The following is a 13,593-nucleotide window of genomic DNA, read 5'->3' on the forward strand; positions in this document are numbered from 1 at the left end:
TCCCATCCGAGGTGCCGCCCTACCTTGTGCCCTCTGATGGACTGGCATCCCATCCGATGTGCAGCCCTACCTTGTGCCCTCTGATGGACTGGCATCCCAACTGATGTGCAGCCCTACCTTGTGGCCTCTGATGGACTGGCATCCCATCCGAGGTGCCGCCCTACCTTGTGCCCTCTGATGGACTGGCATCCCATCCGAGGTGCCGCCCTACCTTGTGCCCTCTGATGGACTGGCATCCCATCCGAGGTGCCGCCCTACCTTGTGCCCTCTGATGGACTGGCATCCCATCCGAGGTGCCGCCCTACCTTGTGCCCTCTGATGGACTGGCATTCCAACCGATTGCCTATAAATTTATGCTGCTGAAAACTGGAGGTACAGACTTTTTAATGCCTTGCTTTGTATGCTCACTTCATCTACATAATCTAGGTAACCTTTGCACAAGAAAACCCAGTATTGCTATGGAACACGACACCATAAGACCATAAGACATTTCAATAAATCCACTATATTTATTGCATGGAGTGCTTAGGAATACAAATAATAAAAAATCACTGCACAGACTTCATGGTCCTTTGGATGACCCGCGATTTCTGGTAATAAACTTCTGTCATTGTCTCTTCATGTTTTTCCATTTACACAATCAGTGCATGTCACCTTAAAAGAAGAAACAATCCTAATGAATAATCAAAAAACAAATTACCCCTGCATGTTGAAGCCATAATTGTGAAAAAAAAGCATTTTCATGAAATGTCTTCTCATGAAATTCAAATAGCATTCAATATTTTTAAAACTTCATCATAAAAATGGAAGCATTACAATGATAGCTGAGCAGCGGAGTCACACACTGGCACCTTGGTGCGAATCATTTTAAAATCTACAATAGGTACGTATACTTACAGACAATAATCGTACAAAGCTATATGTAGCTACCATAGTTTCTTCTAAATAGCAGGACCAGTACACAGCTATGATAATTTCCAATGCATTGACATAATCCTTCAGCAGTATTCTCAAAAAAGTGTTGGATACAAATCAGTAACTCACTTTTTGTTTTAATCAAATAATAATAAAGTGGTAGGTTACATGTAACTTAGTTTCTATATGATAAAGGAGGACCAAAGTCTCCAATGAACATTTGAATTTATTGGGATCATATCACAAAAACATTAGGAGCAAAAGTTCTTTGTGTTTGACCTCAGCAGGATAATTGTCAATCAAATCTCAAAAGAAATCAAGAATCAAGGTTATATTTTCACATCAATTGTGTTTCGTTATACAAAGTCTGAGAATTAGCAGAGGCCGACAATCAATCGCAGACTTCATTACAAATCTCAAATACCCTTAAAAAATTTTCAAATCACTTGCATTGATGTGAACAGTTGTTGGATTTTATTCAAGTACAATAAGGTGGCATTTCAAGCATTTGTGCAACATTAACTGTGTAAAACTGCATTATACTGTGTTGCAATAATCTCTGTTGGTCTTTAAAATGTCTCTGTGAAACAATAAAGGAGAATGAATATGCGACAGAAGTAGATTTTCTCTACCCTTCCATGAACTGTAGTCTGTCAAAGTGCACGTGCATGGAAGTCTGGAAGTCATTTATTGTGCTTCTTCATACTCTCCCTTTTAAAAATTTGCAATATAATCTGGATCAGTAATTTATAAATGACTCTAAACTATAGGCCATACATACTGTAGCTGACACATGAAAACAACGATGCTTCAAAGTGATGCCAATAGCCCGACACAAGAATTAAGAATCAACTGCAAATGAATAATGTTTCTGTTTGAAAAGCAACAAAGGACAAAACATACATCAAGAATACAGATTGTTCATCTGTGTTTATGGTGCTAATATAGCAAAACTGAAGTGTTTATTTAGGTCCAGCAGATTAAGTGGACAGTGTCACAGATATGACTCTGGCCTTTCCCAGGGCTGCATCTCGTTCATGAAGCCCTCACAGAAGGGGAAGCCGTGCTCCAGTGGAAGTGGGATGGCCTGTGCCTCCTCCTTGAACTCCTCCCATGGATGTCGTGGAGGCTCCACAGACACCTCCTCAAAGTGCTGTGCCAGCACGGGGGCCTGCTGCAGGGCGTCGTACGGCAGGGCACCCATGGCACTAGCCCCCTCCAAGTAACTGCAAGGCTGCTCGAACCCGCCGCTGTACCACTTGCCAGCAGCAGCCATATTCCGGCCCTGCGTGGAGAGGTCCGGCTCACACCCCAGAGAGCTGAGTGCTGCGTTGATGTCCAGGTCCTCGAAGTTACTGCTGCTGCCGCTGAATACATCATCAAACACAGAGCACCAGTCAAAATCCCCTTTAAGCACCTCTGTTTCCTTCACCTCAGGGGCAAACGCCTCTTCTTTGGGCCTTGCCACTTTACAGCTTCGCTTAGGGGAGGACTGCTTGCGTTTGTTGCCTAGTCCTGCCCCTCTCTGGAATCCTCCGTTAGTCTGAAACTGCCCAAAGCCAAGCTGGTAGCCATTTTGATACCCCAGGCCCATCGGACAGTAAGAGGCCTCTGAAGCAGATGAGATCTTGCTCTGCCTCTGGGAGCTGAAGTGATTAGAAGGCATCCGCCGACGTTTGAAGACGCCGTTGACGAACATGTCGGCGTACTGCGGATCGATCTGCCAGAAACCCCCCTTCCCAGGCTCATCCTTCTGCCTGGGCACCTTCATGAAGCACTTGTTGAGTGACAGGTTATGGCGGATCGAATTCTGTGGAGAACATGGCAAGAAGTCAGGAAAAATTGACCAAATCACTAAAAATGCAATAATCAGTGGTAAAGAAGAATAACTGATTTATTTTCCCCTCCACATATTCCAAATATATCTAAAAGACCTTTTTCATCAATAGAAATACAAATTATGCACATCAGCTCTTCTCTCCTCCCTTGTGAGTAAGGCTGTTCTAGCTTTCCCCCAGAGCCTGACTATATGTGTATATTTGCGGTTTCTGTTTAAATAAACAAGAAGACCCAGCTAGCTATAGGCCTACCAGAAAAGATGTGAATGTTGTGTTACCCAGTGACTAGGCGTATAAAGCGCACTGCCATATCTGCCTGCACTTGCAGCAAATAATGGCCCTTCTTATTACACAGATTCATCAGGCTCCGTGTGGTCTATCACTGACATCCAGATTACCCCTGTCATTTGCATATGTTTTATGATTTCACTGTTGCCTCGCGGCACGCCGCCAAACACCGTAATTTAGCGCACTTGTTTTTTTGCGCGAAAACTCTTAATGCCAATCAAAATGTAAAAAAAAAAAAAATCTTCACACACATATTTCATGCTAAATCAAAAACACGGAACCAGTCATTCAGCCCTAAAAGTGATATTCACTTCCATTCCACTCAACGATATCATTCGGCTTATTGTGTGATTCTGCATTTAGGCTACGTCAATTTACTCAGTGACTAGACGGCAAAACCTTATCAGCAGTGTGCATGGAGCACAGTCCCAAAAAGATAACAGTTTGCAGAACCCATGCTGTGTCATTACATATTGTATAGGTGAGGAGGCTTTTAACTGATCGTTTAAAGGAAGTAAGAAGCAAATGGGAAAAAACACACCAAAGTATAACACATGCAACGATTTCCAGTATGAAAGCTGTGTGGATTTCAAATATTAAACATCCAGATTTGCTTAGGGAAACAAGCTCCCATTGATAAGACTCCCTAGGACAGGAGGCAGGGTAGAGCCAGAAAAAACTGTATAATCCACATTTCAAGCATGCATCACATTCACTTGTAATGCAAAGCATTTTACAGTATTATTCTTAATTTTTCGCTGTCAAAAGCAAAATGTTTCTTCCACGCACACAGGATACTATTATCACTTAAAAAAAAAAAAAAACTTGTTCCCTTCTTGTTAATACGCTGCTACTCCTATAGTAAAGCCTCAATACGATAAAGAAGGTAAAACTTCATGACCATTTTGGGCCATACGAGCGACTATTAAGCCCCTTTGTGTGCACCTGTCACACGCACCCTTCTACTGCCAGGAACAGCTCATGCATTTTTTAACCAGCGGGTAGTGTTCACATCATTTGCGGAGAATCGGCCCTTTATTAGTGGCATCCGCTCCTGTGAGTCCATATCGATTGCTGATATTATACCAAGCAGTGCGATTTCTTCACAGGCATTGTGATATAAACTCGAAAAAGCAACTGTCAAAACATCAAATCGAAAGCGACTCTTTAAACATGGTTATTTAAATTATTAGTTTGCTATTCGTCTGTTGGGCTACATACGTCAAACACGTTCAATATCATTTCATTCAATATATATATTTTTGTGTTTATATACTTTCTTTTTTTACCTTCACCCTCACTTACCTTGTCCCTCGTTAATAATAAATTGAGCGGAGTCCCTTACCTGCCAGCTGGGATCTGCGTGTCTGTAGTAGCAGAAGTTTTCTGTGATCCAGTTATATATGGCAGAGAGAGTGATTTTAGTTTTCTTGCTAGCTTGCATGGCCATGCAAATAAGCGTGGCATAAGAATATGGAGGTTTTACTTGGTGGTTGATCGTATAGTCTATTTCCTCATGAGGGTTGCTGAGTGTTGAGACTTGTTGATTGTGGGTTAAGGGTTGATGCAGATAACTGGTGCTAGTAACGATGGCTGAGACGCTGCTGGAGGTAACAGGCTTTCCCAAACTCTGGGGCATTCCTGTAGCAGCCGTATCTCCTGCGGTTGGACTCGCCGGCGAGCTGTTACCCCGCGGACACACGTGTTTGTGAAGCGCGACATTTTGCGGAAGATCACCGGAGCTGGGGGGTATTTCCAGGTAGGCGCTCAGGATCGAAAAATCCTGAAGCCACTGGAGGCTGGTAAGACTGTCGTCAAGATGAACCGAGCCGCTGACATTGTCCACATCCTCCGGATGGAGCATCATCCATTTCTCCTTAAACTTGTTGGCAATTTCTGGACTCGTGAGCACGGGCATTGCGAGTAAATTAGCAGCAATCATGAAATAAGAGGTCTTGATGAGTGACGCGCAGATAGTGACCTGAGAGATAAAGAACAGTCAGTTTCTGAATATCACAATATTGTCAATCCGTCTTCCTCGCAGCTGAAACAATATGCAATAACGTATACGATGTATTTGTGTTAGTAATTATGCACAGTAGTTTGTCGAATATTTCACATGCAGTTCATTTAATATATTTTATTTACATTAAACGATAATTTGGCAAGTTCAGAAAAAAACGTTACTTTATAATCTACCGGAATACTTTATAATCTCCGAAATAAAAACAAGAATGAAGTATAAATGAAATGTCCCTCTTTAGAAAATACGCGAACCTCTCGCAGTCACTATCCCGAGTTACATCCCTCTTTAGCTGAGAGATGATGAGACGATCGCAAGATGTACTGCAATCCTTGGATGTTACCTGGCTTTCTCAAACGTCTCTGAGGTGCAGTTGTCCAATGTGCAACAAGTGTATAGGGAAGATCTTAAGCAAACCTGTACAAATAATCGGATTTCTTCTTTTTCTCTATATGAAATTACAAACGTCTGGATCTTTAAATGCAAACACTCAAATGAGCAACTTATATCCGTGTGCATCTAAAATAATATCACTGAAAACGATTTGTTATTCACTGACAATAACACACGAGCCACGAACGTTTCCTTCCCCTCCTTGAGAATGCCAAGGACTCTAATAATCCTGGAAGCACATCGCGTGTCGCTGATTGGTTAAATGGTATCCAGGTTTCAGCTTTCCATCCATTTTCACTGGCTCGAACGGAGCGTGCCTTGAAACCATTAGGGAGCGTCAACAACAAAAAGCGCAAAAGGAAAAACGAAGGTGCGTTTCTATAAATGCACCACTTTCTGCAGTACAAGCGAGATAGCACTACCGAGTCTCAATTTATCGTCAGTTCAGTTTTGGGGAGAGAAACAAATGTTTTTCTGAATTCAAAAATACAGAAAAATCACAAATCAAAACTATTAAAAGTAAAATGGCAAATGACTGAAAACCAAACACCAGTTAGTGAACTGGTGAGCATACACAGCTATGGGAAAAATAAAAAAGACCACTCTATATTTTTTTTAAAAATCTGCTTTTTCAAATCCTGGTTCTGCTGACAGAAAGCTACACTATGAGGCAGGCTGCTTCCAGACTCAAAGTTTCTAAGACAGCAGGACGTAAAAACAAGGTGAAGACACTGGGAATGAGCAGAAACCAGCCGGGTAGAGGGCAGAAGCAACTTTCTAATGCCAGAGATGATCATCAACTTATCTGACAGTACTTTATAAATCAAAGGATGACCCCAAATGACATTCAAAACGAATGGGAAACATTAAGTGGTGTGAAGTGCACGGCTAGAACAAGTTTGTATCAGGCTCCTAGAAGCAGGACTGAAGATCCATAAAGCAAGGAAGAAGCCCTTCATCAATGAGAAACAGGGAAGAACCAGGTTAGAGTTTGCAAAAAAAAAAAAAGTATATTTTACGCAGGCGCTTACCCATAAATTGAGAAATGAGTGAAAATGAAAAATTTGCTGTGGTCTTTTTCAAGAGCTGTAGTTAATGAACTGCTGTTTACCACTTTCCAATAACATCAAGCTAATTTACTTCTTTTCAGTAATTAATTAGTAGGTGCATGTTGTCTTACTTTATAGCTAGTCTAATAATACCTAGGCCTACTGTAAAAGTGATATTTTTTGCATCAGATTTTGTGGTTGAAAATTACTGAGGTGGTATTAATCAATCTGGGCTGCAAGAGTGACCACTGGTGTGATATTGTGCACCCCATTTATTTAAAGTCCAACATTTGCCTTTAGACATATTGGCCTATACATGTAAGTATATGATATATAATATGAATCTGCCGTTTGCATTATTTGTGAAATCATACAGTTTGCCTTAAATAGAAACTGTTTTATTTTAGACTGAAAACTTCGGCTAGGCGATTAATGCCAGTCCAGCTGCACTGGGAATTCGTACCTCCAGACCAACTGCACTGGGAATTCGCGCCTCCAGACCTGCTTCGCCCGGCAGGTTCTTGTCCACATTCCACACCTACTGTGTCGCTTGTCCTAACTGAACGCTAACCAAGAGGTGAATGACATCCAATACATATAAGGTAACACAAGGGTGTAACTTTGGTTTGAACATTGAGAGGGCTAAGATCTCCACCCATTGAGGGGGAGACATGATTATTGGGGGTGTTACGACCTCCATATCCCCCCTGTAATTAACGTTGGCTGGACTTTGTTCAACAGCGAAAAATGTTAGTTTTGCTTAAATGTGGACAATATATGTGTGAATGGAAGCACAGGTTCTTATCCTTCATTCGAGGGCCGGTCAATCCTATTGGCAACATAGGTGTCCACCTAGGGCACCAACTTTTGAGGGGACGCTGACTTGCCAGCCAATCTCACTTTCCCTCAGATGGGTGGCATCAGCGAAGGTGCTTGCCCAGGGCACCTCATTAGCTAGGACCGTTACTGATTCATTCAGTCGTCTTTTTTCATCCATCTTTCTTGACTGCTCACTTACTGCAGTTTCATAGTAGGTCTAATGTGGAATCTATCCCAGGTTAGGTCACAAGGCACTGGAGGTGTTGGACAGGAAGCCAGGAAACATGGGGGAAACCGATGCGAACACACGCAACACACACAAATCCTCAACCGCAGAAGTGAGAGCTGGCGTGTTAATTGCAGATCCCACTGTACTGCCAACTGTATGAATGAATGCCTGACATCACTGGTTAAAAGCATTGCTATAATCTGAATTTACCATATTAAATGTTTACACTTAAATTTGTAAATTCCATTAAGTCTTAAGTCATTAAAATATATTATATGTAAATATATTTGACCATAGTGTAGCGTCGGTGAGATGGTTCAGAAAACCCCAATAGGATATTCTGGCATCCTCACCAGCCATGTAAATATCTTTGTGTGTAATTGTTATTGTAAATAGTTGTACTGTGTCCCCAGTTTATGCATGTGTGTTTACCTTTGTGTGCCCAATCTGTTCCAGTTACTCGGTTACTCATGTGCTTTTGTACCCTCTGTAAATAGTTGCCATCTGTGCCTTATTGTCTGGCATCAGACCTCCCTGTGTTGGCCAGTTATGTGTGTTGATGAGGTAATTGGTCTCTGTGTTAGTCCTTGTAAGGGCTGTAATTAAAGAGCATGTTCTCTTTACAACCGTGTCATCTTTTACATTCCTACAGCCGCGAAGCTTCAGTCTGCTGGTAATGACATCGGTGTCAGAAGCAGGATGCCAGAAGTGAGCCCGCTAGCACTGCTGGAGCGGGCACTCCTTGACTCCTTCGGCAAGCCTGCTGCAGCCTGGCAGACCTGCAGGTATCTGTAGAGTGGCGATTGTGGAAAGGTGGCAGTTTCATGTCTAGTCTTGTTTGCTGGGGCTGCGGCAAGAGGGCACACCGGGTACGGGCTTTGCCCGGTAGTCTGCCTTAACTAGCAGACGAGCTGGGAGCAGAGCAGCGTGGGAGGTGCCGCCCAGTCGCTGAAACGCCCCGGAACCATGCAGTGCATCTTCAAGCCGTCCTTGCCAGCCTGCTGGTGCCCTGTCTGAGAAGATGTCAGCTACCAAAGAAGGTGGTCGCCACTGCAGACTCTGATCACTCACCGGCCATTGAGGGCTCTCAGCTTGCCAGCTGTGACTGCGACCGACAGAGGCAGTGGGCAGAGGCTGCTCTGCTCGGCCGTGAGGAGGCATGCCACTGGCGGAAGGCTCAGGAGCTAAACGAGCAGTGGGAGTGGAAGCAGCAGGATTGGGAGCAGCTTTGTAAGTCCCCAAACAAGAGCAGCGTTGCCTGAATGTGCTGCTTAACTAGGAGGGGGCGTGCTCCATTTAGGAGGCCCAGTAGAACCTGGAGCGGCTACATGAAGACGCCCAACCCAGAGAGCAGGAGGGGCAGCAAGTTCCCACAAAGCCACATAAGGTGAAGGGTTGGAGCCCAGGGAGACCTGCAATGCCAGCACCCATCAGCAGCTAAGTGTCTGCCAGCCACCTGGTCTCCTCATACTGGTGGCTGCCACCGGACCTCTGGAACTTGTTTCACAGCTGAGTTGGGACTGGGTGTGGTGGTCACAGGGACAGACAATCTTTAAGGGGAGGGCAATGTAGCACCGGTGAGATGCATAGTGGAGTCCATTAGGATTTCACGGCATGCTTGCAAGCTCTGTAAATGGCCCCATGTGTAATTGCTATTGTAAATACATGTGCTGTGTCCCCAGTTTATGTAAGTGTGTTTACCTGTGTGTGCCCCGATTCCATGCCCTCAGCCCTCCCCTTCCATTCTGGTGTCAGACCCCCCCATGTTTCCCCGTTATTCATGTCGATGACGTGATTAGTGTCTGTCTTAGTCCTTCTAAGGGCTGTAATTCAGGTGCATGTTCCCTTTACAACCATCTCTTCTCTTATGTTCTTGCCTCAGCAATGCCTGGGTCTACTAGTCATTACAATAGTAATCTGTTTATTGGACTTGCTAGTTTCCAGACTTCAATAAAAATATTGTAGAGTTAAAAAATTCTGGCTGAAAATTACTTAATTGTAGTAAAACACCAAATATTCCAAATATTTAAAAAAAAACATCATTCAGACATAAAGTCACTAAAATATTAATAAAATTTGCTAGCATTTCAATATGGCCACTAGGCAGATTGTACACTTCTTGTTTGTTTATGGCTAACATAACACTCAAAGTATGTTGATCTTGGCATTTCTATTGCAGTAAGACTCCAAAGATCGATATTGTTTTTAGGACTTTAGGGTTAAAACGAGCTATAATGCTTGAAAACAGAGAAAACTATCCCTATAAATATAGCATCTGTGACATCATCAGTTTTCACCTGTGGATTTCAGCACCTACACTGTGTACACACATGAGCTACAGTGTTCAACACATCGTTGTCAGCCTACTTAACAAAGGGATATGGGCCTATTTGTTCGATTTATGCTGCATGGCAAGGCTTTCCAGCCAACTGACTCATAACATGGGAACTATGGACCCTCCCTTTTTAGGCACCTCTAGGCCACCCAACATCCTGTAGCCCCATGAAACAGGAACAAAACTTAGCAAACAAAGGATTGGCAGAAAGACCTACAACTAATCACAGGTAAGGTAAATGGACTGCATTTATATAGCACTTTTCTACTCTTATGAGTACTCAAAGCACTTTACGTTTCATGCCTCACATTCACCCATCCACACACCACATTGGTAGAGGCTGCCATGCAAGGCGCCAACCTGCTCATCGGGAGAAATTTGGGGTTCAGTGTCTTGCTCAAGGACACTCTGATAGGGTCAGTTGGAACCAGGGCTTGAACCGGCAACCCTCCAGATGTCGAACGATAACACTACCTCCTGCGCCACCATCTTCCCATAAGGTACTTTTTAACACTTTTATTTGCAGTTTTTAAGGCCAGGTAAACTGGAGGTGCTGTGAGAAAAGGTGACTAAATGGAGCAGTTGCTGAACCAGTTCAGACAAGTTTATTCGTATAAGTAAAACTTACAAAAATCAGTTTGTCTTTGGTTAGTATCTTCTGAGTGTCATGCCCGTTCGTCCGCTCCTCCCGTGTGCCACGCCCATCTCACCTACTTCGTGTGGAATCCCCGTGTGATCAGCTGTTTCGAGTTGCTGTCATTAGTCCTGTGTATTTAAGTCTGCGTTTAAGTGCGGTTCCCCAGTCCGGTCATTAGCATTGCAGCGTCTGCCATTTTATGTTCCTGAATGACGTGTCCTGAATAAATCCCTTGATTCCCCGATTCTTCATCTCCCTGCTCCTGCTTCCCCGGTCCGAGATACGACACCAAGTGTCTGTGTTTTAACTAGACTGTGTTTGGACATGTTCAAATTGTTTGAGTGTTTTAAGCATTTTATTTCGTGAAAGTCCTGTTGCATGTGCTACTTTTAAATTGGGGGCTTCTTCTACCTACTACCCCTCCTGGGGCATAGCCTGCCAACAAAGGAGCAAGGGAACATCTCTAACAACCTACCTCCCAGGCATCTCAGTCCTGGGTCTCCAGCTGACTCCAGGTGTATCCCATTCTTTTGGTGTCTGCCTCAAGGTCTCAGCGCCACATATTTCTTGGCCGTCCTCCGTTTCTCTTTCCTTGGGGATTCCATGTGAGCACTTGCTTGGTGACATTTGAGGCTGGCTTGGGGTGCGTGCGGCTGATCCATCTCCAGAGCCGTTCAAGAATCTCATCTTCTACAGGATGCTGGTTGGTTCTCCGCCAAAGGTCCTGGTTACTCATGGTGTTTGGCCAATGGATCTGGAAGGTGCTGACAAAGGTCCGCACTTTCCTCATTGTTTCAGCTGTTGTCCTCCAGGTCTCTGCTCCATATAGAAGGACCGACTTGATACTGGAGTTGAACAGTCTGATTCTTGTTTGTAGAGTTGGTTCTTAGAGTTCCAGATGTTCTTCAGTTGCCTATTGGTGACCTGACATCAGCGTCAGTTCCATCTATCTGCCAGGTATTTGCTCCCACCTCTTCCAAATCCCCACCTTCCCACAAATAGGGGGCTAAGAGGTATTAATACTTACAGTGACTTTCAAGAACTGGCCACAAAAATGAAAAAAGAAACAAAAAATGGCATGGAGTATTATCATTTGAAGTGAGTGAATAACAGAAAATGCTTTTTTACTTCCAGTTCTGTCACTGGGTGAAGGAAACTCAGATCTTACACACTGTATGTTTCCATTCATTCTTTAGGAATTGTTGGCATACTCAGCTTCTCAGCATAACTAAAATTCAAAGTATAACTAAAATTAAAAACTACTTATTAATTAGTGCCACCTTGCTGAACTACATCACTGTGTTGTTCCGTGTTCCAACCCTCTCATCCAACCGCATGTTGTGGCAAACAGGGTGATGAAGCCCAAGAATTCTGTTGTATTCACCAAATACGCAACAATAAAGCTTGAATGGAGAAATCAACCAACCAACCAACCCATCAATCAGTTAGTTAATTAACTGAAGTTCTGCAGTTCTGGCATTGCAAACCATGAATGCACAACACTATTAAATCACTTGTTGAAAATTGGCTGGAGACTATTACGGTTGACATTTGTTCCAAATGGAGAACATGGAGCGTTTTAACATTTTAGGCACTACCGACAAGCATTCTGGCATTTAAAATCTTTGAATTTGAGAGCTTCGCTTTTTTTCTGAATACAGTTTTTGAGAAAAAAAAATCACTTCCTTACTATTATTTTTCAATTTCCTTTCAATGTAAGGTTAGGGCATTTCCTAGATAATGTAGCACTTCAGCCGCTCTCTGGACCTGCACTGCGCATCATTAGAGGTGCATTTTATGTTGGATTGCGGGCAAATTGGTTTCTTTATGAAGTGGAGGTGACAGAAAATCAGTAGACTGCTAAGTAAACAACGTCTGGGGCAGAGTCAAGCTGGGTACCTACTTTTGCTTAGTGCCTAATGAAATCTTAGCTATTAAAGCCTTTCTTCAAGACATGCAGCTCAAGTTAGATAAAGCACATCTTATATAAACTTTGTACCACATGAATTAAAAAAAAAATAAGCAATTGATGCTAAATATCTTTAATGCAATATTTTGACAGTCAAAGATGCAGCTTTGCTGTCTAAGGAAAATGATATCAGCCTGATATATTCATAGAGAGAGAAAATATATGTATGGGAGCAGTGGCCCAGTGTCTTTCCCCAAGAAGGTTCCTCAGTTATCGCTCCTGAAATTGCATAAGAAACACAATTCAAGGGCCGCTGCTGTAAAACTTGCCAACCAGGGGGATTGGTCACATGGACCAATCATTTGATTTGGGCCACCTATTGGGGATGCCTGTCTAATTTTTGGCTCAGAGAAAAGGAAATGAGGATAAGCTGCTGATGACATAATGTATAGATGGATGTGTGCTTTTATATATTTAATTTGTTTTTTATATAGGCATGTGCATTGGATTTCATATTTTTAGTCAAGAGCGGATTAACTTGACATCACTAGGACCCCCCCCCCCCTCCCCCCCAAGCATGCCACTTGGGCTGAAATAGAAATGAGAGAGAATTAAAAATGATGCAACAGCAATAAGCCACTAATCAGCGTGCACGGTGCTGGCGGGACAGCATTTTCAGGGGGATGGTGGGTGCAGAGAGAGAAGTTTGCATAGTGTGCCCCCCTGTGTGCTACAGTCACACCGGGAACAGTATGAAATATCTAGGCTGTGCTGTAATGAGAATCCCTGCAAACATTGGCAGATGTGGCTTTTGGGCAAAACATTAATCAGCTACAGGATTCACAAGTTGGTTTCATTTTAAAATGGGGACCAACATCTATGCTCATTGACTAAAAAAAAAAATGCTGAACGATTCACTGCCATCTAGAGGTTGTTTTTGCAACAGCAAACAGGCTTACTTCCCTGTCCACTTAAAGCGTGGGCATCTAGCAAGTCTTTTCCTATGAGACTATACTGTGGGCCCACACTTCACAAGTACCAGGAAATACGTATGACACAAATAAACAAGGTTTTGTGTCAGAATGGACTTGAATTACTACCTCCCAGAAATTGAGTAGAACACCTGCAATCTTCAAAGGCAAGGGCTGAACTGGGGGG

The 13,593-nt window shown here is 43.2% G+C and overlaps 2 protein-coding genes across 2 annotated transcripts in view; one reads left to right on the forward strand and one right to left on the reverse strand.

Moving 5' to 3' along the window:
- ubald1a (UBA-like domain containing 1a) overlaps window positions 1-13,593 on the forward strand; it is a 400,799-nt gene that overhangs the window by 352,288 nt on the left and 34,918 nt on the right. The gene's annotated exons all lie outside the window — the stretch shown is intronic.
- foxj1b (forkhead box J1b) lies at window positions 496-5,644 on the reverse strand. Its single transcript, XM_049015136.1, has 3 exons — window positions 5,408-5,644; window positions 4,387-5,022; window positions 496-2,725 (listed from the first exon to the last, which is right to left on the reverse strand). Exons 2-3 carry the CDS (start codon window positions 4,981-4,983, stop codon window positions 1,910-1,912), a joined length of 1,413 nt encoding a protein of 470 aa, XP_048871093.1. The 5' UTR covers window positions 4,984-5,022; window positions 5,408-5,644; the 3' UTR covers window positions 496-1,909.

The sequence above is a fragment of the Brienomyrus brachyistius genome, chromosome 5 (assembly GCF_023856365.1).
Source record: "Brienomyrus brachyistius isolate T26 chromosome 5, BBRACH_0.4, whole genome shotgun sequence".
NCBI classification, from domain to species: Eukaryota; Metazoa; Chordata; class Actinopteri; order Osteoglossiformes; family Mormyridae; genus Brienomyrus; species Brienomyrus brachyistius.

Excerpts from the sequence above, each read along its gene's own strand:
- foxj1b (XM_049015136.1), bottom strand. The coding sequence starts at position 4,983 with ATGATTGCTGCTAATTTACTCGCAATGCCCGTGCTCACGAGTCCAGAA. Across the intron at positions 2,726-4,386 it reads ACGCAGATCCCAGCTGGCAG|AATTCGATCCGCCATAACCT; the intron begins GTAAGGGACTCC and ends TGTTCTCCACAG.